Here is a 24,542-nt window from a genome sequence, read left to right as displayed (position 1 = left end):
AAAAACCTTAAAAGCAATTGTCTCCCAAACTTTCCATAATATTTTACACGATCGTGTTATTCTTGTAGAATCATTTTGACCAGGTTTATTAATGTGTTAGCACACCGGCATCATCATTACAATTTCCCATACATCTTACAGTATCTGCACGTTTGTATCTGCTATTCGTATTCTTTTTCACTCTCCATACACTTTTCGTCTCCATTGTTCCAGTTAATGTCGTTGAGTGTACTGTTGATCCGTCGCTTTCGCACTCCTATAAGAAAGCACCTTATTAAACTGTTCTTAGAGAACGCATACACAGTGTGATTCATACATTAACCATTCCAAAAATGTGTGTCAATAGAGCATGTGTGTTAATTAACAACCGGCCGATTAATGTTCAGAGTATCGCTTTTAAAGAACTATAAAACCCATTCTTGCCGACAATAAATAACATGGTTGCAAACCTAAACACCCAAATGTACCCAGTATCATCTATGTTTTATGTACCTGGTGAAGTATGATAATTATGATATTTTTCTTAAAGCATGCTTCCACCTATTCCTCCGTTTCTAGACGTTTTCGATACGGGATGAGATTTGAAGGAGACTATTGTTTCATTTCAGGAAGATTTGGTAATATTGGATAGTATTTGTAAGAGTTTTACTGGTGTTTAATGGTGAAAAAAGCATAAGATATTTACTTGTTTCCTCGCTATTCGATTCCTTCGCTTATCGCTCACCGAATAATAGATCTATTATAGCATAACTATTGTTTTTTATTTATTCATAACATATCTTATGGGTTTGAAATGTATTATTACATACTGTGCGAACGACGGGAGGTGTTTCTGTATTTTCGCAGTGGAGAAAAGTTCTGTAAAACCAATGGTAGAAAAACAGTGAGACACGACCATCGAACAAACAAAAATGCAAAACTATGTATCACAAAACAGTATATAATTCCTTTCGTCCCACACCAGTGTTCCACTTCAATAATCCTTTCTAATCTCGAAAATAAGTCGATTATAGTACATGTTTCACATTGGTTTTGCATTCTCACTAGCTAGGCTTTAAGTTGTTGCCCTATTTCGTAGATACTCAAAAGATTTTTTTTATACCGCTTCACGACTTTCTCTTTACGAGCTTAATTTTGTAAATATTTGTATATAGATTTTTGTATGTTCGTTTGTTTGTTCTTTGTTTGCTTGCATCACGAAGCTGTGAGCTTTAATTTTTGTTCCGTCATGTTTCGTTTTTCGTCGGTTATCGCTTGCTTTGTTTCTCAAATATTTCTTCTTCACTAAGCTAAAAATGTGTCTGTGTTTTATTTGTTTTGTGATTTATTCATATCTCATGCCACCTCGATCTTGTGGGAGGGTTATAATGCAGCATATACTTTGTACTGCATCAGTATGTTTTGGTTGCCTACAACGTTTTGTTTAATTTATTTTCTGTTTGCTCTAAACGTATCTATCTGTTAACCAAACTTTGTTTGGTAATTCAAAACCAGTTCCAGTCTATTTCAGAGTTTTTATTCCTCCTGTCTTCATCGTTTTTTTGCGCACATGTAGTAACAATTGTCGTTTACTTTTCGTTCTCTCATCACTTCATTCGCAGAACTTTAATCAAATCTAACTCTATGGGTAAAAATACTTAAAACAATGTAATAGATGCCCTTCTAATATATCAATAACAGTTTATAGACACCACGAGAAACGAGTGAAAAATACAAAAAAATCTACATTAAAACTCATAGTTTTACAGTGTCGCTTTTCCTAAGTTGATTTACAATCTTATGCACCGGTTGGATGAAAGTTTTGTTCTCTTCGCACACAACGTCCGAAGTTTTGGGCATATAGTTTTAAAAGAAAGCACGAAAAAATGATGACCGAAACATTTTTTTTAACCAAGATCAACTCTGCTTATCACTTTCATGAAAGAATAAACTTCGAGCTCCCAAAAAGAACACACCTTTCTGTATCATTTAAATCATTTACATTGCAATGTGCCCAGGTATACACTATAGAACAACAACAAAGGTTTTCGATCATGGGTAACAGGGAGCATTGAGAGAAAACCTTCGTGTACATTAAACCTGCATTTGCTTCTTGAATAGTGCATCGATTAGTCGCAGCTTGGCCTTTTTTTGTTTGTAGAGAGCGTACGTTTCCTCGATCGATTTGCGGTCCGACTTCAGCATCTTCCGGCCGGTCGTCTCCTCGAACTGCTGCTCGAAATCCTTAATCGTGCGGCGCAGTTCCTTCTTCTCCTCGCGCGTAGCATCGTAGTGCTGCCACAGCTCGTCCGGCGTCATAGAGTGGATATTTTCAGTGGCAGAATTGCTGGTGGTAGTTGTGGTGGTCGCTTCCGACGCTTCGTCCGTCGATTGCTGCCCGGCGACGCCGAGGGTGTCCGTGGGTGACTGGATCATGGAGGTGGCCGACGGGGGCGATATGTCGGTGGATGGCGTCGTCGTACCAGCGACAATTGCGAGCGCCTCGTGCTCGAGAATGGTTGGCATCAGCGAGCTGGCAACGCCGCAGGGTCCACTGATTGAGTTGGCACGGTTTACCAGGCGCTTGATCAGCCGATAGCGGTCGTACAGGGGTCGGGCCGCGTCACGTTCTTCGCGGCTCGCCGGTCGGCCGTACATCGACTCCAGGTAGAGTAGGGCGCGTTGCACAGACGCTTTCTCCTCGGTCAGCTGCTCATTCGAGAGAAACTCCAGGTTTTCGCTGCGATGTTCCGACTCACGTTTGTCCGTAAGGCGCTGGAAGAGAGGTGAGAGAGTAACATAAACACTTATAAATTGCATGACCATTTCATTAGAAATAAATGTAACATTCATGTTAAGCGACCAACGTTTAGATTTTGTTTGGGTCTAGAAACAGGAACAAATATACCCTGCATCGTATCGTTTCTGGGAAATGATTACGCCCATTAATCCACTTTCTCTGTAGTGGGTGTTGTTATCTACAAATTACCCACCCTTTAGCAAACATCTTCCATGCCTTGGTTCGTTCGCAAACCGCACAAATCAGTAGAAGGTGTGTCCCTGGTAGTAAAACTATAATTTAAAGTCCAAACGAATTACATATAATCCCCAGTTTCATGGTGTGTAAAAAGGGAGCTTCTGAAAGGAATTGTCCTGATTGGTGTGATGTCACCCCATCGTAAGAGCTAACATCATGTGGACGTTGTTGTTGGCCATAAATTCTTCTCGTTCTCAAGCGCGATAAGCGCATGGCTAACAAGTTATCGCCTGAAACCTTCTTGAACAACAAACTCATCGTTCCACTTAAAGGGCATACGATACAATTGAGGCATCACCGAGAAGAATGAGAAGGAGAAGGAGACCGAGGCTCATACTAAGCATTACTTGCAAAAGGGTTTTTTTTTCTAAAACATACCTTCTCCTTACTCCTCTTCATGCACCCTGGGGGTCTTTGGAATTGATGTATTCACTCACAACCGCGAGGAATCGGTTCAAGGCCTAGTGCATTCGATTAAGTATAATAAAACAACCAAAGAAGCAACTATCGCAGTTTCTATTTTCACCTCCATTGGTTCTCACTCGCAAACGGGGTGGACAATGGTTTCAACGTTGACAAGCACGACACGATCGAGCATTTCGACCGGACAACGGCCGCCAGAGTGTAGGCACGTACGCACCAGCGTGCCCGGAACAGTGTGGTCGATAGATCGGTAACATGACACTTCCGCCAATATCGGTCCACCTCGTCGGGTCTTTTGCGCGTTCATTGTGCTCCATTGCGCCGGGCTGGTCAGAAGATCAACTGCGTCAAGTGAACCGAGATTGATTTTCAATCGACAACGACGAAAAAGCGAAACATTAGCATCGCGCCGGTTTGTTTGCTGGCAACTGGGCGAAACTGGTACGCGAAGAAACGTGAGCCAGTCGCGCTTCGATCATTAATTGGCGCAGGATGTTAGGCCGCAAAGGCCATTGAAATTGGTAGTCATTCGTAATTTTAAATTTTAAATAAATCAATTCTAAAAATGTAAATCACGTTTGGACAAAATAAACCTAAATTTCTGTACCATGGAATAATATTTGTAAAGAAAATACTACTCATTTTGTTTGACCGATTGCAATTGAATTTGAACTGATTTAAAACATACCACTGACTGGCAATGACTCACATAGTGGTTGACAAATATTTCGGAACTTTCCACGAGCCACATAGAGGTTGTTAAAAAATAGACTCTGGAAAGCTTACTCTATTTGTTTTTGGTTTAAAAACAAGCATTAGAATGCCAAAAACGATCTACTAACGGTTGAATAAGCCATATAGAAACCATACATTCGTTGACCCAATCTGGTTTTTTTTCGTGTGGCGACAAGTATGACGGAATGTCTCAACCAAGCCACGAGGAAACATTTAGCAAAACACGTGCCCAAATTCGTGCCTGCTGCACCCCTTTCCGTTTGCACCAAACGGCCGGCAGTGCTAAACGTTGCTAATGAAACGGGTGGCACACCGTAGCGACGATGATCAAACGGACGGTATCACCTAATTGTCTATAATTAGCCCACTGCCGTATCGGATGGGCTCGAGAACGCGTGTATACTCAAAGTGTCACCTCATCCGGTCCGGCCAAAATGGAGGGCAATTCATCGGCGTTCGAAAAGAAACATTTACTTCCCTTCGTATGTATGTTTAGTTTCCATAGCATGCATTATATTGATGGGTATTGTAGCAGTTTGAAAAAAAAAAACAGTATAAATTATCTAAAATGGAAACTTGAAATCAATATTGATATTGTTCAGGGTTTGAATGAATTTTAATTTTTTTGATAACCAAATAGATTCTGACAGTGCAATTAATCAGTTAAAGAACAAAAACTATGATAAAAAAATCGTTGATTTAGAGAAAATTAAGGACATACTTTGCAAATGATTTGATTTCAATTATTGAAAATTTCATTGAAAAATCAATCACTTTGAACAAACAATAAAAGGTTCTCAGCTGAGAGTTCAGTTATAATTTTCAACGTGATAACTCTATAAACCTATTAAACACTAGAAAGTTGCCTATTTGAAGCAATTGTCCAATTACATTGTTTAAAACAAAAAATCATGTTTTACTTTAATGAATCAAAATATTGCGCAATTTGTTAAAAAAAATGATTCAAAAATTCGACCGCCAGGATCGGAACAGGTTTTCATTTCATTTTTTTTTTTTTCAGGAATCATTTAGGACAGACAGGACAGACAAATATTATATGTCACTCACCTTTTCGATATCTGCGATTGTGTCTTTCATTTTTCCGAGCCGTTTATCCACCTCACCTTCATCTCCGCCATTATCACCATCACCCGATCCTGTGTGCTGCTGATTGGCCGTCAATCCTGAGGAATTGCGTGCGGCCGCTTTCGCCGAAAACACCGCAAGATCGGCCTTGATTTGGTTCTTCTCCTTGCGTAGCTTGTGCACCTCCACTACGACGCTCTTGATTGCCGGATCGGCCGACTTATCGCCGTGCGTTGGCCTGCAGCCGTGATCACGCTCGAAGCGCTCCTCGTACTGCGTTAGCTTTTTCTTCAGTCCGCTCAGCTTCCGGTTGATCGCCTTTACGCGCTCATCAAACATGTTGCTCGCGACACTCGAACCCGCAGCCGGCTTTCCATGATGGCCATGGTGACCGGGTGGAGCATTTTCCGCATTACGATGATGTGCCCCGTACAGTTTCAGCGAACCGCCGGATGGAATTGGACGCAGTTTGGCATGCGACACCGAGTCCATGCGCTTGGCGTGATCAAACTTGTCGTCGGCGAACCGCTGGCAGACGAGTGCCGGTGTGTCGTCTGGATACGACTGGCCCCAGGGAAGTTTTTCGCGTGGCGATGGCTGAGGTTCGGACTGGTTAGCCACTTCGGCTGCCGCAGCCTGATCTTTCTCCAGCACATTGTTGTCGTTGTAGTCGGAGAGGGGAGGCAGCCCTGAGCCAGACCTGGGATCAAACATCGGCGCGTCATCGGAATGCTTGAGCTGTTGCATTGCCGAACGACGGCGTTCCGATTTTGAGCCACCCGTCGAGTGATTATCGTGTTTAGAGTAGAAGTGCTCGTTGCCGGCTGCCAACACCACCGACCCACCGACGCTGGCGGCTGCCTTAACCGTGGCGGCAGCAAATTTCGAATGCTTAGTACTCCGGGCCCGCGGTGAAACGGACTTTCGGCCAGGCGGTGGACGCGTCTTGGAGAAACGTTCGCAGTGCCGTCGGCGCTCGTGTTCACCATCCTGCTCGCTGTCCGAGTCTCGCCGGGACTTTAGTATGTCGCGGCAGGGAGACAGACGGTGGTGCTGCTGTGATTTCCCCCCGCCATGATGCAAATGATGGTGATGGTTCAGATGGTGATGATGACTACCGAGCTGATGCACGATGTTGTGCTGGTGTTGATGATCCTTGCCGGCCGACAATGCGCCACCACCACCATTCGCCACGTTCTCAACGCTTCCGATGAAAAACTTCTTCAAATCGTCCGCACTGTTTTTAAGGTTCTTCTCGAACACCTGCTGCTGCTGATGCTGATCGGCAAGCTCCTCCGCGCCCACCTCGTCGATTGACTCCTCCGCGATGATGTTCTCCTTGTCGATGGAAATCTCCACCGAGAGGCCGTGTGTTCCGGCCGCAACTGTACTCGTGCGCTTCTTAAAATCCTCGTGAGAGGACACGCGCCTTATCACCTCCTGGCAGTTGGGCAAATGTTCCTCACTGTTCGATCGGATCAGCTTGCGATCCTGACTGATCGACGACGTGCTATCCTGGCGCTCTTTACGCTTTCGGCAGTTTTGCCACTCGGACGAGTTGATCAGATTCGGCAGGTACTGGTTGACCAGCACCGAAGGTGGGGGCGGTGGTGGAGGTAGTGTCTCATCGACATCACCGCCACCACCGCTGCCCGCCCCTGCATCCGTTGTGGGATGGAGGCCTCCATAGTTGCTGCCACTGCTTTCCTTACCAACCGGCTCCGCTACATCGCCAAGTGTGCTTTCCAAACTGTTACTACTTGCGCTGCTGCTTACCCTGCCCTCTTCGAGACCAGTGGGTTGTGCACCAACGCTGTTGCTAGCTGGACAGTTGCTGCTGCTGCTTGTATTGCTACCGCTACTATTGTTTCTGCTGCTACTATTGCTGCTGTTAGTGCTGCTGCTGCTACTGCTGCTGCTGCTGCTACTACTGTTGCTGATGCTACTGCCGATGGTGGCGTGCTGCTGTTGATGAAGATGATGGTGGTGGTTGACGTTTGCTTTCGCACGGCCGCAGCTGACGACATCGTTGACGGCTGTCGCACCCGCTACCACAACCACCACCGGATCGCTCTGACCGTTCGACGAGAGGCTGATGCTGGTCGGCGAGATGATCGTTGTCAGACGACTCAGGTCGTCTTCATTCTGTCCCAGTGATGGGCGACGCATACCGCACTGCAAAGTGAAAGGGAAAAGTGGAAATGAATGGTTAGCAAATAGTTATCCGAGAGAGAGAGCGAGAAAGTATGGTTTTTTAGATGAACATTTTTATAATGAATTAAAAAATAGTTAAAAATTATTGCACTTCACCACTAATTAATGGAGGCGCCTAGTAAGTTTCATTAATCGGTTGTGCCAACTTCACAATTCCTAACGTCTACAGAAATAAATTATTTTTCTATTTTTAGTTTTAAAAGAGTTTGAATCAATTAACAATCTATTTGCTGCAGAACATTACGTTTAATACGATGAAATTTTTTTTTTTCCCTCCGTAATAGAGCTGATGGAGCAGCCTGGTCCGTTGTAGATTGGCCACTGCCAAAGACTTGACCCCTTTTTCTGTAGGAAAATTGCTTTGTCCCGTCGATTGATTCAACAATGCGCCTCCACTCCAAATAGCGACTCCATAGTAACGGATGCTAAAATATTCTAAACTGATATTTTCAGTCCCCAAATAATCAATCACCAACCATCCTTGCTCCCCTTTCCCTCATGCTAGGGCTGACCTCCTAATCACCTCTGCTTTATCGATCCAAGGTCGACGACGTGTGACAAATGCAAATGCAAAATCGATCAAACTTTTCGGGTTTCTTGTTGTGCTGTGCTTTTTTCTACGCGTTAATCGACCATGTGAATGGTTTTTCTTTAACCATGTGAATAGTGACACAATCGAAATACGGCACTATGTATTTCCTCATTTATAATTGAGTTAGTTGCTTCAATGTGTTTATCACATTGCAGTAGCGTCGTGACAGACAAATTCATGACACGTTTCACTCAAGCATTCTTGACAAGTATCAATGCCGCGGAAACTGTCATTCTAATCATCCTTAATTCGTCCTGTGCGACCGTTGCGAAACCGTGGGGTTCTAAGTGAAAACAATTTTGTCGTTTGCTTGATTCAATGTAGTGGTAGTTTCGCGACATTCGCGACGCAGTTCCTTCTAAAACAATGTTCTCGTGTTCCCACATGTGATCCATTATCACATACTTCCCCCCCTGTGGTGGGCAAACATTTTCGTGTCTATTCGAGTGTTTGCATACCAGTCCACGAAATACTACTTGGCCACGTCTACCATGAGAAGGGCTGGGCTGGTTAACTTCTCGGAAGGTAATTACCCAGTTTAAACTATCCTTTAACTGTGTTTGATGTTCTCGTGTTAGATTCGCCGGACATGACACCATGCGGTGTAAATTGTTTCACGATCAACAGTGATACATCGATAGGGAAAAAGAGTGAGACAGAAAATGTAGTGTGCTAATTACCAAACAAACAAAATTAAACACCGTTACCACCTTATGGTGGTACTTTAAATGGCGGAACGTGACCACTGGTATGAAGGGTGTCTTTTTCTGCTCCAGTTCGAATTTATTACGAAACAAACAGTGACCGTGACTGGTTTGTTGACAGATCGGTCAGGAATCGAGACGAGGGTTATCTATTTTTATTCATTCGATAATGAATCCTGACAAGCATAATTTATAAATAAAAGAACAAGATAAAATTAAAAAAGTCATCCGAAATGAGGGGTAGTTTTCTTCTAAATCCTTTGTCTTCTTTGGAGCCGAAAATAATGACTCTATCCTTAGGGGAAACCTCTATCAGCCACATCATCTGGCTCCCTTATCGTCTTTTCAAAGTTGCTTTTTTGGTACAATTTATTTTAAGCTGACCAACCCCCGCAATTTATTGATATTGTTATCATCGTTTGACACGTGTAATTATTTCAGTATTATTTTTTAGATTCTTCCCCCCCAATAAGGAACTGCGCCGGGCAATGAGGCGAGCTATCGCGATGAGACGTAGTACATTTCGTATCATGATATGACGATCTAATTGTTATAGCGACGCGTGTCGTTCCTTTTTATGTCTGGCTTCAAGCTCCATCAACCGCTGATAATCCGACGCTGGACAATATACAGCTGCTAAACAATTGAAACAAGACTGTTCCGGGATAAGATCTCAATGCAGAGGTGGGCGTCAGTTTTGATGGCTTTTTTTCTTCTGCTTCTTCTCGACTGTTGATAAAGTGACGCAAGTAGGCTCTGCAGTTTGTATTAATGTGTTCCACTTTTTCAACTCAATCACTAGGTCAGCGTGTGTGTCTGTTGTATGGGCTGGAATCGCGAACAGTCCAATGTATGACGCTTACGATTCTTGTACACAGTGATACTCCTTTGTGATAGCATTGTGTAGCACTATCTGACGACAATGCTGATAGAAAGGGGCTTAAAGTTCGATTGCAACGAGCGAGTGCTTAGCAAGATGTGACTGTTAAAACAAAGCCAACGAAAGACAGTCTCATGGATGCAGTCAAAATTCGAAAAATTAAAAAAAGGAAAATTTTATAATTTAAAATTCCGACAACGTTAACATGGTACGGATGGTACTTAATGTTACATGTCATAGCGATCGATCTGTTGAAAACAGATTGTCAACATATAAAGTACCACTCACGAATCCCATGATATGATATTTCGCAAAGGCACTTCTCCACAAATCACCTTACTCCAATTGGTACTCAACACGACGATTCAGGTAGTGCTATGTGATCACATTCTTTACACCCGTCACAAAACCGGAAGCCAACAAAGCTCACTAATAGCGGAACGATTGTACACTTTCTTTGTGTAAACCACTTGTAATAAGGAGTACTGTGGAGTAATCGCCAGTCGGTGACACTTGAGCACATGCAATGACTGTTCAATTTTCCCCCAGCTGCATACACCTATGATTGTGCGAATGTTATTGTTGAGAGTGCATGGAAACTTCCACCACGAGTGGAAATGCATTACCCCCCACGTACTGAGGGAATGCGCCTTGTTGCGTCGAAAAACTTACTTTATTTTTCCACTGACGAATGTGGCAGGCGTTCGCCAATTTGTGGATGAGTCCCTTCGACCCGTCCACATGTTCCGAAGCTTGTAGGCACAACATTGTTAAGAAAGTGTTTTTATTTTATTTCTCAAAATCAGGTAGTGATCGAGATTTGGAAAAGATCACTCCGCCATAGATATGACCACGTTATTGTTGCTTAAAGAACCTTTGTCCATACTGTTAATTCACTATTTTCTCCAAAAGTATACACGGCTCCCACAAAAAAGTTCGAAAATAATAATTCACTTGAAGTCTTGTTTCAAATGGTAGACAAAAATTCACCACTCCAAAAGGCAATCAAATCGAGCACACGATCGCGATCTCTGCAATGGTACTGTTCGTGTAACCGGTCGCGAAACTAGTGGAAGCCCCCAGGCCTTCCGGCATCCCTTTTATACTGCGGCACCACAAAAAAACATGCATCGAGGTGAACACACCACCACCACGTACCAGACGTGATGTCGCAGTCCATCTCGTAATCGGACAGAACGTAATCTATCGACGTAGATAGCTGGGATGCTTTCCAACATCTTCTTCCACCGGCTCTACCGCTTTCGTTTTTTTTTGCTGCTGAAATGGCGAACGATGACGATGGCACTCGATTGGACACACACCGGTGTCAAGTGTTTGTATGTATTGCGGCAAACGTGGACGCTTATCAGTGCTCTACGGCGCAGCAAAAACGTGCTCAATTTTTTTGTTTGCAAATCAACCCGGTACCACCGGGAAGCGCATGCGAATACGTTTCTCTATATAACAAAGGTAATCATCTTCTGGGCACGACTGATTGAGTGTCACATTGGTCACTGCTAGTGCACTGATTAAATCTTCTTTTTTCAGAAGAAAGAAGAAGTTCAAGTGCATTGGACTAAGTTTTTGTAATGAGATACAACCATTTTTCACAGCAGCAAAAAAACAATGTTTAACATCAGATTTGGTTATATAGCAGCTTAGAAAATAATAAGGATCACAACAAAAATAATGAGGATCAACTTTGAGATAATTTGAGGATCGCTCCAGAGGTACTAGACGCAATGCGTTGCATTTATAGTTTGCTATTTATCTCTTCCTAGTTTATTTACGTATGTATACAGCAAATAGTGTTACTTTTGCATTCTCTTTCTCTGCATTTGCCTCTACCTGTTTTAGTAGAGGTTTGTCTTTACCATCTTCACACTTTCCGCGCCTTCGCCGATCTTTGCCGAGTTACCTAAAAGACATCGAGAGCTGTGTTACCCTCTGTCATTCTCATAAAATAGCCAGTCCGATTCGATGTACATTTCATAAACCTTGTTGGTACCTTGAACCTCACATGAGCTTCAAATACGGTTAGAAGAGGTTTTGTCATTTGCGATCATTCCCCATGAAGGGCCTACTAGATCCCTTTGTAGATAGTCAGTCCAATGAGGCTGACTCAGTTGGAGTTTTTTCGTTCTTTCCCACGTAATACAAAAAAAGAAAAAGCATTACATTATCCCAGCTCGGAAATAGCTGGTATAAAAGTAAACAGTTTACAATTATTTCTGGAATGTTTTACAAACAAGCTAAAACGGGGAACCTACTGTTACTTGACCATGGCCATTTAGCTTGAGGGTACATCTTTCGAGATAAGCGTTGAAATGTTACCCTTTCATTGCTCTATTTACTTTCCGTTCCCAAGAAAGGCCCAGGCAGTCTGCTGGCTTGCACTACTAGTGACAACCAGAAAGAAACGGTCGAGTACCGATTAAATCTGAACCAAACTGATTCATACCCACTTTTGCTGCGAGGATCACGAACAGAGATACACTCCTAGTAATTAACACCTCGAGATTTGCACACAGCCCATTCGTGTGCGTTTGTGCGTTAATGTGAAGAAGGTGATCTCAGTTCTTTCTCCTTGCCATTAGCATGTCGACTGAACTCCGTCGATACAACTCTGTATTACAGCGCGGGCAAGGTCAGGGGCGATTGCTGACGATTGTCCTCGGGGTCATCATCCACGATCGACGTGGTCATTCGATTAGCCTCAGTCTAATTACCATGCTGACATCGCATTCGATTTCAATTTCTTCGGCCAGCAGGTCTGGCTTGAAATGTACAAACTACAAGCTGCGACAAACGACAACGTCTGCTATCAGGAGGATTCTTATCAGCGCGCAGCGCACACATTTGTTTACAGTTGCCATATTGTTTTTGTTGCTGCTGGCACGTTTTTTTGTTTTTGTAAATAAAATGTATAAGCCACGCGATACGAAGATGTTCATGTAGCAAGGGGCAAGAATGTCCAATCGAGGGACAACCCCACTCGGCAAGTTTCTGTTAAAACTGTTCAAAGATCAGATTGTACATTGATTAGGTGTCCGGAGAATTGATGTGTGTTGAGGCTGTTGCGCCCAGGAGCACCTCTTGTAAGAAACTTTAATTAAATGCATTGCAGGCGAGATTGAAAGCAGTCGATTCAGTCAAACTGATTGCGTTATCTCTACTACCGGCTGAATAATTTCCTCTTTCTCACGAGATCCTTGCCGCTCACGCAACCCAAACGTGGTGAGCGTTGCAAAATATCAATTGAAAAAGCAGGAAAAACGTGACCACAGGAGTAGAAAATTATAAACAAAACACTTATCTCACAGGCTTACGCAATTTGCGTCGCGGCAGAGGCGTATCGATGATTCACGGAGGGCAAAGTAATAAAAGGAATTGGGCATACCACGCGTAAAGTAATTCGGAACGCTGCGAAATATGTTATCTTAGGCAGGCATTTTTCGCTTCAGCCACGGATGAAAAAGGACGGTAATAATAAACTTCAATGCGGCTACAATTCAGAGCGAACAAGCAAGACTTGTTTGTGCGCAACTACATTTCCAAATGAGTGTGGATTAGATTTTTATAGAAAATAAGGAAATATACATCACTAAATAAGGAGAACAATATGCTATTATTTTAATGCGCACTGGTTTAAAATTATAAAACGAAGCCGGAACTTATCAACGAAACTTTGCAAAATGAAAACAAAAATGTGCCTTTTACATTTTTCCTCAAACTGAATACGAGGAGTGTCTGAAACCCTGTTACAAGTCTGTTGAATTGCCCAATGTAATTTAAAAGAAGAGTAATTACTGTAATTAATGTTGAGAATGAAATGTCACCACAGGTCATGAAACCCTCTAAATGAATACGAAATTATGTCTTAATTCATTACCATCCACTGTAACGTCCACTATAACGTTTAAATATTTATAAAACACAGGAGCGTCGAAAAAACCAAAACAAAACACGTTTCAATTCAATCCATCAGCCAATATTTTTCCCTCGCGTTCTGTGGAATGCAGCCAAAACGCTAAGGGTTCCTTGTTTGGGCATATTCCCAAAATAGTCCCGTTTCCACCGGTCGACACGGAACAAGCATGTGTACATCTACTGCATTATTAATCATCGAATGGTATTCGAGAGTGCTGGGATTGTGGCCAAGGAAAACGGAGAAGAGCAAAAAAAAGTAACCTCTTTTGCGCCATCGTCTAGAACGTACAAACTGTACGGCAAGAGGGTGAGCTGATTGCGTCAGCAAAGGTGAAAACTGACCATTTGCGGTGAAAAGATCCAATACATCGTCGCACCTCTGGTTGACGAGTGGCCCCTTGCCTGCCAACTTCTCACCGTTTGAATATGTGTCACACTCGACAACTCTCTAAGGACCTACCGACGGATGGCGTGCGTGAAAAGTAAACACAGAAGTGAGCGCGATCCGGTGACCAGAAGCCAAAGGTGTGTGTGCATATTTTTTCAATCTTAGGTTCTTAGCTACTGGTATGGGAAAAATATCTCCCACGCCCGAGTCATACGCACGCGATGACTAGTAAAAACGTTGCCGGTAAATAATCTGGCCGGAAAGCGTGTAAATATGTAACACAGATTTAGATGCATTCATTCCCTTGGGGAAGAAGTAATCCAAAGGATGTAACCAGAAGTGTTAATGCTAATGATAAATGTTCCTGCATCACAGTTCAGCTTCGAATTGGTTTTCATATTCCGTAAAGGTTCCAAACACGTGGCAAAGGGTTATTAATCTGTCAGCATTATATTGATATGATATGAAGTTTATACCTCAAAAATACCCTTTCGGTGATGAAGTGGCTTCTTCCAGTTTACCAAACGCCACCAACGAGAAATGCATTCGCGCCGGACTTTATTTATAGCAAAACTGGGCGGAATTGGCTGAGAAAACATCGCCTATGGGTAGGGAAAATAGATAGCCAGGCGTAGGTCGAATTTGTTTGCGGGATATAATATCACAGCCAAATACGTCATTCCGGACAATCGAGGTGATCAACGATCAGTTGCCATCCAAAGGATGACGACATCATTTTCCTCTAGATTATGTTTGTTTCATTGGAATACAATATTGACTTATTTCTGCGTCGAAACCAATTAATGAAACGCTAATCCCTTGATTATTTAGCCACTTTATTGGAAGTAAGTGAATTAACATGCCAGATGTTTTGCCTCTTAATTGTTTTGAAATGTTATCGAGTTAACTTTATTTTTTTAAAAGCACAACTCAAATAATCTATGGACTATCCCAAGGCCTGGCCTCGGAGGTAGTGTACTTCTTTCGTTGGTGATTAAATCATTTCCTATCGCAAAACCAGCTTCACGCCACGCTCCATCGCACGCGTTTTACGTTGCTGTTTGTTTTCGATCAACAACCAAAAACGAAAAAAGCACACAAAGAAAACGAAGAGACAAATGAAAACGACCAAAGATAAGTCATGGTTAAGAGAATGAAGAGAACAACAGCCAACGAGGCAGGGAACAGCGGACTGCCGCAAACCAATTCTGACGCATCAACATCATTCTGCGCCAGCGGCAAACAAACATCATAACAGCCGGCAGAGGATTGGTTGAACCGGGACGATGCCATTCGGTCGGCTGTAATGGTCAGCGTCCATCCTGGGATTGATGTCTTTTTGCGGCTGGTGTGCTAAAAATATATCATGTTGACTGTTTTTTCTTCGCTTTCGCGGAGGCGCGCACGATGGCGACGAAAACAAAACGGCTGCTCTATCGCCGCTTCTCTGGCCAGTCTAATTACTTTCATCTCTAGCCATTGCAAAGGAATGAGCAGTAAAACAGTCTAAACTTATACAGACAATGGTTCCTGAATGCTGTAAAGAAGCTTCTTTTGTCCGTTTAGATTTTACAAAGAATCTTAGTTAGAACTATGATATATTGATTTCAGCAAACAATTCCACTTGCATTGGGGCTATGTGTCAAACAATTTCCTACATACTCTAGCTGTAGTATCATACAAAAATATGTACTAGAGCAAATCATTTGTACGCCAAATTTAACAAACAAATTTAAAAATATTCCATTCCAAAGCCGGAAGGTTTCTTTAAAAAATCTTGCGGCTGCTAAATGATTAAAACCAATTGAAGAAGTTTTTCTTAGTAATACTAAAAGTGGGTTTTGGTCACATTAAATTTTATGTGTTTGGTATGTAAATTTAAAGGAACGTTCGAAATAAAACGTAATCCTACAATTTAAAGATACATTGTCATGACTATGAATATCTTTAAATTTACAATTATTAAACATAGAAGCAAGCATGGTATGCGGAGTTTAAGCTGTGTTGCTGTGGCTTTTTAAAAACTATTTAAATCTCCATCGGCTAACGATAGTAGTAGGAAAAGGCATAACCCTCAATGCGCATAATGCACCAGGAAGGAACAAATATCGTACAAACATCATCACCGTTAATCAACGACTGTGAAGCGAGTGGCAGACTGCCAATAAATTGTAATGTTGCCCTAAACGCATCGAAGGTCAAGAGCGATCAGGGCGGAGGGTAATAAACCGGACCTTCGTAGCTGCAGCAACATTTGCGATCGTCAAATGTGAGCGTAGGGAAAAGTAATAAAAACCTAGATGCGTTTCCCAGATGAGTTGTTTGTTTTCTTTTTCCGAGTGACCTTCTTACTTAAGACACGTCTGTCTCAGGGGTCACTAGAGTCTTTACTTTGCCATCGCGGATAATCCATCCTCTCTCGTACAGGGAGGCTCTGATTTTAGTTGATACCGAGAGGATGCTCCCATGCTGATTTTCTAGCCGGCGTCAAACATGAAATCACGTAAAAGATACTATGCATACAACTTACCACGCAAGCGGTTACAGTTTCCCAGCAGTTTTTGGCAAATGCTTCAATTTTGGGTGGAATCTTCGCGGCTTAACGGTGCTAAGCGACAGCGTGCGTCGTCGCTGTTGCAACTTTTTCAACTGCTACTTCCGATACCGCTTCTGCTATGGATGGCCGATCGTTGATGATGCACTTCCTGATGTTATTCCCCCTTGGTGGCTACTTCCGCGACCTCGATCACACACAACACTTATAAATGATCGCCGATGTGAGGAAATGGTGTAATGAACTTCTAATTTTGTATGAACCAGACCTCCCGCCTAGGCACAACAAACAAAACCCAACAACAGAGCTTTCTCTTTCGTTGTAGACCTTTTCAGGCACTCCACCGCTTTTTCCCTCTAAGGGACGGATAACAAAACACTTCGTGAGACACAGTGTAATAGATACACAAACACATTCACAAAATGTGAAATCAGACTTGCCAGTAGCGGCTACGCAGCAGGTGATCTCCTATAAGATGATCTTCCAAATAACCGTGATCTTCTGTGTGAGCGATGGAGTAGGTGGATGATTCCGGTGACACCTTCGCCCAACCGTCCTTCGTATGACTCTCTGCTGGTATGCAAAGCCTCGAAATTGTTGGATCTCTATACGATCGCCTCACACCCAGCCGTACTCGGTACTTGGATGCGGTGAAATCGTCTCAATCAAGAGACACGCCGCTGTCGGTGTCGGTGTTCGCTGTTGTTGTGCTAACAATTACGATCAATTAACCGATCGATTAATTTCGCCCCGTTCGTCGACTTCGCAATCGGCGGGTACACGTTGAATCTCCAGACACAACGGAAGGATTGAAGTAGCAACACTACTAGGACGCGTCGTCCTCTGATGACATCCAGCTACTAGAACGGAAGGATCGTGTGTGCACACCACAGAGCACCGGCCCTCTTTACTCTCCTGTGTACAGACACACACACACCGTTTTCGGCGATTATACAACGTACGTCTCGTACACGCACCAGCGGAGGTGTTGGTTCGGTGGTGGTCGTTCAGGACCGCCCCAAAACGGGAGCAGTTTGATTATTGTAGTAGTATTAATGGTAGTAGATGTGGTAGGTAGTAGCTAGTAGTACTAAGTGCGGTCGTGACGTGCTCGCTCCTTGCTCTCACGCTTGTTGTTGTTTTCACGCTTCCTCACACACTCACTCACTCACTCACTCACTCACTCAATCTCTGCGCTGCACCCGATGGCAACAAACTCGATACCGGACGACGGTGGTGACAAACAATGCAGAGTGTACAGTTGCGTCGCAATTCATCGAAGTGGCATATCCCGATCTCTGCACATTTTTACGACCTTGCTGGGGGACCCCGCCGTGCCGGTGGTGGTGCCGCGAATCTATGGCTGCTTCAGGAAGTGCGTCGACACGAGGCGGTAGTTTAGCATGGGAACCGCCTGTGTTGCCCCAGATTTAATGCACTACCGCTCGATCGCGCCAATAGCCGAGGATCGAGAGTGCGAGCGCTTTCTAGTACGCGATAAGGTGAGTCGCCGGAGTTGTCTATCGGCGCCTGTACGTTCTTGTGGTTTGGTTCTTGTAGTTTGTTCCTTCTCTGAACGTTGATCTACTGTCTTACAGAAGAGACTTCTCTTTCGTCTGCTTTGCTCTCAGGAAGCCCGGGTTGTGTGGCGTAAGCAAGGCCTGTTTAGCAAGGGCCTGTTATAGGGTCTACACGAGTTGGCCCTAGGAATCAACTAATGATCGATGTGATCCACTGCTACCACTGAAGCAAATTGAAAGAAGAACAAAGAACCGCAGGTTACAATGTCACCGACAGAGAAGTGTTTCTGTCGGCGACCAATCTACACTGCTGAGAACACTTTCTTCCCGGTGCGACGTTAAGCCTTCACTTTAGTATCCACAATTGGCTTAATAACGTACACGCCCGTACCTCCTCCCGGATGACGCAATCGTCCCCTTACCGGGCCGTGGATGGTATGTTGATTATTCTCGAACCTCCAATGGAGCTCGGCCGGCCGGATTCGCAGGTTCCGTACAAGGGTCGCTGGCGTTGGAAGCCGATGGTAATACGCAGTATGTTATATCTCGCTTGTCGGCTTATGAAAGCGCGTTCATCCGTCGGGGTGCCCGGTTTCAATTACTCGGCAGCGCTGCTGCGACTGACTGGTCCCACCGACTAAACAATCGTCGCGTGATTTTCGTGGAGAATGGTGCGCCGTCCGTTTTCCTACCAGCACACAAATACACACACTTAGGGACTCCCACACAAGGAAGAAATCGGATGTGCTTAATGCCTTCCTCCAAAACGATTCGGTGATGAGTGGATCCTGCTGGTGCTGCTGCGGCTGCCTTTTCCAAACGACGACAACGACGATGATGGTGAAGACTGTTCAACCCAGTTCGAACAACTACTACTACTACTAGCCGTCGCGGACGAAGCAAAATGGTACCGGCGTATGATTGGCCGGTTCCGCTGACGCCACTATTCGGCTTTTCCTTTTCTCGATGCCAAACGATGCACTTGGCTAGGGGGTGGTGAGGCCGATTCGGCGCATACGATCCTACGTACCAACGATTGGTGGGCCGAGAACGGCGAACGGCGCTTTCGAGAGCAGGTTTGATGTTTTTATTTTCCTTTTTGGCACGCTGCTGCTGGTGCTGCTTTTGCTGTTTTTTCTACCACTGGCATGTGCATACGCACCACATTCCGCGGCTGGAAACTGCAAATTCGGCGAAATAAGACGAGCGCGTCCCTCTTAGTCACACTGCGCTGAGGGGTTCATTCAGAATTTCTAATCAGAGTAGAAGTACACGTGCCGTTGGTTCCGGTGGTGTGAAATGTTTTTATTTCCTGCTCCTCGTATCTCACTTCCTTGTATTCTGGCCATATACTTTAACGTATTTCGACGCTCGTTCGATAGTTTTCCGTTGGATATAAGAACGACGGCTACAACACAGATTCGTCTGTAAAGAAGAAAAGTAAAAAAAACCCATTAGATTAAAGTTTCCCAAGCATATTTTAAAGGTAGAATTTTCCATCTAATATCCTCTAATTATAGGAACAGAGCTAATCGAATCAATAAATCGATTGATGACCTCCATCATCGTTTCGACGCTTGTGCTAGCAGGCGTAACCGAAATATGCCTAGAAGCCATAGAATATCGTGTGGACGAACACATGTTTTGACCATCTTTCAGCGTTCGGCTAGCAACAGGATAGGTACGCAAGGTCGAAGGCACCTCCCATCCCTATGGGATGTTCCTGGAGACCATGAGGCCTAGTCCAAGGAACACTTTGTTGTCCATACACGGTCTAGTGGTATGGGGTAATTCCATCAACACCTGCAACGTTCCACGTGTTATGTTTCATCATTAGCTTCCAGACCTGCTTCTGTCCAACAGCTAGTCGTGGCAGGAACAAACAAATGGGGGGAGCAGTAAGTCGGCCATACGTTATGGAATATTGACTCCACATTCTCAAACCTCCTTACCTTTCCCTGTCTAACGGATAAACAGTAGTGTCGGGTTTGCCCGCGCTCAGAACGTGGAATTGAATTGTACGGATTCCATTCCGATGATGCGACCAAAGTGGCGAAAGATGGCGCGTACACGAATGAGCTATTGCATGTCGTTAGGACTCCTATGTTCCTAGCGCATCGGAACTATATAACCGTTTGTCTCCGCACGGGAAGCACTAAAGCCCTTCGTTGTTGCTCCATAAAATATCAACAACGAACCCACATACCCACATAGCGATGAGACTGCCAGGGCCCGACTTACTTCCGGTAGTGATAAACTGGAGCAAAGTTTTCCCATCCCGTACTCCCCCCAGTTTTTGTTCAAACTAATCTGCAATGCAACGGAAAGCGAGAGTGGTGATGGACGGTAGCGTATGCAGATATGAGAAGGGGATGGTTTTCAATTTACATGTCGTTTGAATTGTAGACATTGAGAGAAAAAAAACTCGCGGTTGGGACAACTAAAGGAAGGAAATATATTTCCCTTGCAGCGAGAGGGGCACCTAGATCGGGCAGGTTGATTCATAGCCAACACCCAGCGGTCGGGAACATTCTCGGGTGGAAAGTAGTTCGTAAAGGTACGGTGGAGTTTTTGCAACACACATAGTACGAGCTAATATGTAACGCATGTGTATCGATTTTTCGATTGGGATCTGTATGCAGCATTGACATTGGCTATCAGCGGTAAATTTTATTTTTAAATTGCCAGTTCAGGAATTCAAACAGTGGTAGGGCGTGTTGAAATTGTTTGGGAAAGTGTATATATTTTTCTAAGATAAGTAAACTTCTTTTGAGATATGTAAATGAAATGACTTTGTAACTGGCCTATGAAGAAGTTCTAGCAAGAATAAAACCCAATAAAAAGAAGATTTGATTTAATGTATTTATATCATTTCCATTTAAATTGCATTCTAATCTTGCAGAGACAATTTTGTATTTTTGACGGCCTTCTTTTTTAAAAAATACATAAAAAAACGTATAAAAAGAAGAAAATGCAGAGCGCACATTGACCTCCAGCTTGACGAAAGCTAACGTCAACGGTTCGATTAAGAGTTGCAATTTACGATTTTATTGCGATCAGTGTTTGCGAAAATGTAGTCACAACTTTCCATACCGCGTGATTTAGCAAATCGATGTTTTAGCTGTCATGATGCCTGTTTTCTGCTTTAGCCTATATAATCACGCTGATAGATAGATAGAAAAAAAGCCAAAGCTGATACTATAAATTATTGATCAACCATGGCTTCATAAAAATGGGCGTATGAAACCTGCCGGTTAACAATAATATTGGCAAAAAAATGGTAAACTGCTGATAGTTTATTACAGGAGGTTTAATTCGCCTTTACTAACGTACCAACCAAGGTTCTGTTGCCAACTGCAAAAAGATGCGGTCGTGTTTAGCGTGCTTACACACCAAAGATACAAGATATTAAATGCTTTTCAAATGTTTTTAATTCATTGTTTTGTCGTTCACCGTATTTCTCTATAATTGAAATTAATAAATATAGAATCCGGCATAAACATCCAACGAAGCGTAATCCAATGCGCATCGAAGTCGAATATGCATCTATAAATGTGTTCCCGAACTTTCGATCAAGTTTAAATCCCGTTCCGGGCATCCTCTGCGCTAGTGAAAAATAAAACTAAAACAAGTTCCAACGAATTTTACCATTTTTAACCACAAGCACTCGAACAACTTTGGCTCGTAAAAACATCGCAGAAACGACACCACGACACAATGATCGCACTGAAAACAACACACTTTAAAGGCCCACGCAGTACTGCTGGGTACACCAGAGCGTGCCTGTGTATTTAGTTAAATAAATTACCTTCTTCCAAAACGCGCACACACAAGAACATAAACTAACAGAAACCTGACACGGGAGAACCGGTTTGTCCAGTTCCGGGGCCCGGTTCGCCCAATCTTCTCGGTGATGGGCGGGAATTAGGTACTTGCATTTCTTTTCTCCATGCCGTGCAGAGAGCCAACGCGATCTACGATGCAGAAAGTTACGGTGCCGACAAGCAAAACGCCGGCCGGCGAAATTCCACTTTGGCGCGCAAATATATCAACTAAATAAAACGGTACAAAAAGAAGCACACGTAAATCCGAGTCTTTTTAACCAGCTGAACTTTATGAATTTTAAACCTACGCTCGGAAAATGGATCGTCGCACGGATGCAGTAAGAGTACAGGCAAAAATAGCAACTGTATAAAAATAATCGTGACCTTTCGGGAACGCGAAACAGCCACAGATGGAAATGGAAAAATGTGTCGCATACGTACATGTATTTTTGTTTTTTTTTTCATATAAATTAATTTCTACTTCGCGATATTGGTATTGTTATTAAAATATATTGGAATATGATTACGCCAAAAAAAGTCCATTAATATATGTAGAACTAGAATAATTTTGAATAATTAAGGTTGTAGAAAATCGATACAACAACAGGCCAACTTACGTTCATACCAACATGTTTTTACGTCATTTTGAAGTGCATCAAATAATTCGATCAAATAAATAACTGATCAAGAAATGTACAAAAATGAAAATTTGACAGTAACAGCAGAGTTTTGAAACATCATCCAGGTTCATCAATACCGATGGTCAATCAATATCAACCATCTTGTTTCCTCAAGTTTGAACTTGTATATATATACATGCAGAAATATAGATATATGCACAGTGTGTTCCTGGTCTGCCTCGATGCTCCTGTGTATCAACTATATCAACCCACTCAAAATACGGTTTCACTTTAGTCTCAATTGGTGCCAATAATTTTTCAGTTCGAGTGACGCTTTATTTATAGCCCGGTTACTGATTAAAACCTACCCCCTTTCAATCATCGTCGTCTTCTACAGCCACATTCTTGATCCATTTCCATTACTGTGTTTCTTCAAACCGGCGACTTTCGGAAAATGGTTGCGAGTTTCATCAGTTTGCGAACGGATGTCATCACTTAAGGTCTGCTTATTCGCTTCACTCTTTGATGTAACACAAAAAATGAGCGTGCAATTAGACCAGACCAGTTGTTCTAGTCAGTGTACGATAAAAATGAAGTGCAATAATATATTTTTTATTTGTAAACAAGTATAAGACCGTTATCTTCATGTTCACGCCAATGTACAATGGAACAAACGCAAGCAAAATAGCTCTACTCATGCAGCAACTTTCGATGCACTTGCATTTTGCATCATCGTTAATCATTTGTATTATTAGCATTCCAGTACCAGTACGTCCCGCATCATTCGATTGGACAGCTTGTAAACACAGGCCTATAGAAGCTCTTATTTGATGCATTGCTTTGTCCTACGTTATAACCATACGAATGATAAGAATGTGTCGTCATCGTGTAAATTAGAATGTGTTGACAGATTTGCACTAAATCATTCTGGAATTGTGGATACTCAACTCAATAGAAAGTCAAGAAATTCTCCTTTTTTTAAATTTCTTTATCATTAATTTTTTATAGCAGAAGGCCAATATATTTGTATAACAGAAGAAGCTCAACAAATGCTCACTGCTATCATTATCCATTATATGGCGTCGGAGGAAATCATACAAATTCTACTCAATGGTCGTCTAATTACAGTTAATTAATTGGATATCGCACCAGTTAATAGTTATTAACCAAAAGATTTACAATTCATGCCAACGAGTAAAGAAAAGACGTTGTCTCACGTCCTCAAAATACAGTTTTTAAGCGTTACTATGTGTCATAACGGTAATGGAGCAATTTAAGAATGGAAAGTGGTCTGGATCGCATGAACGCCAAAGCCGCATCGTAGAGCAACAATGCTCGCAAACTTTCGATGCAATTCTTACGTTGACTAATCGTTGAGTATGGAACTCGTTTTGCTTGTCTATGATTACATCAATATTAATAAAGGGGGGGGGGTCGAAGGAAGAAGCCAACGGCAGAACACAATAAAGCTAATGAAACGTAACGAGCTCGAGTCTCAAGTTCTTTATCAACTTGAGCTAAATCAGCGAAGCGTGCCATCTCAATGACGCATCAATGACTTAATCGGTCCACAATCGGAAAACGAGTGTCTAAGCATGTTATTATCATTATTTATTTTTCCTGTCAATGTTGTACAAAGTGTCGCAAGCTGTTGAGAATTATAAAAAAGATCCAGAAGTCGCTTATCACTTAAACAGCTGTTTTGAAGCGAAGCGTGCTGAAGCGTACGTATCTTGTAGATTTTTATTGAACAAAAATACAATCTAAGTCGAACCACTGGAGTTCCGTTAATTTTTATGATACGGGGGAAACCCCACGCAAAAAAAAGAACTGTCTCGACGCCACCCCAGGGCTACGGTTGTTGTTATCAGAACCAAATTGATCAAATGCAGTAATCGTTAATTACTACGGTTGCGGACAGCTAATACAGATGAGGAAAATACTCAAAGCGGGACGGTGGGTGGCGTATCTTATCGGGCTGTGTTTACGAAGACGAGAGAATTTTAATCACTATCCGGGCGGCAACTCGCAATACTTTAGTGGGACTATATCTTCG

General features: G+C 42.9%; 1 protein-coding gene across 1 annotated transcript; it reads right to left on the bottom strand.

The window, feature by feature from the left end:
- Nucleotides 1–41: 41 nt before the first annotated feature.
- Nucleotides 42–16,689, bottom strand: LOC131265504 (protein FAM13A). Its single transcript, XM_058267777.1, has 3 exons — nt 16,499–16,689; nt 5,243–7,435; nt 42–2,754 (listed from the first exon to the last, which is right to left on the bottom strand). The coding sequence occupies exons 2-3, from the start codon at nt 7,427–7,429 to the stop codon at nt 2,074–2,076; spliced, it is 2,868 nt and encodes a 955-aa protein (XP_058123760.1). The 5' UTR covers nt 7,430–7,435; nt 16,499–16,689; the 3' UTR covers nt 42–2,073.
- Nucleotides 16,690–24,542: the final 7,853 nt, after the last annotated feature.

Source organism: Anopheles coustani, chromosome 2 (assembly GCF_943734705.1).
Source record: "Anopheles coustani chromosome 2, idAnoCousDA_361_x.2, whole genome shotgun sequence".
Classification (NCBI taxonomy): Eukaryota; Metazoa; Arthropoda; class Insecta; order Diptera; family Culicidae; genus Anopheles; species Anopheles coustani.
The sequence above is the reverse complement of the archived record's forward strand: the minus strand, read 5'-3'. Positions and strand labels throughout refer to the sequence as shown.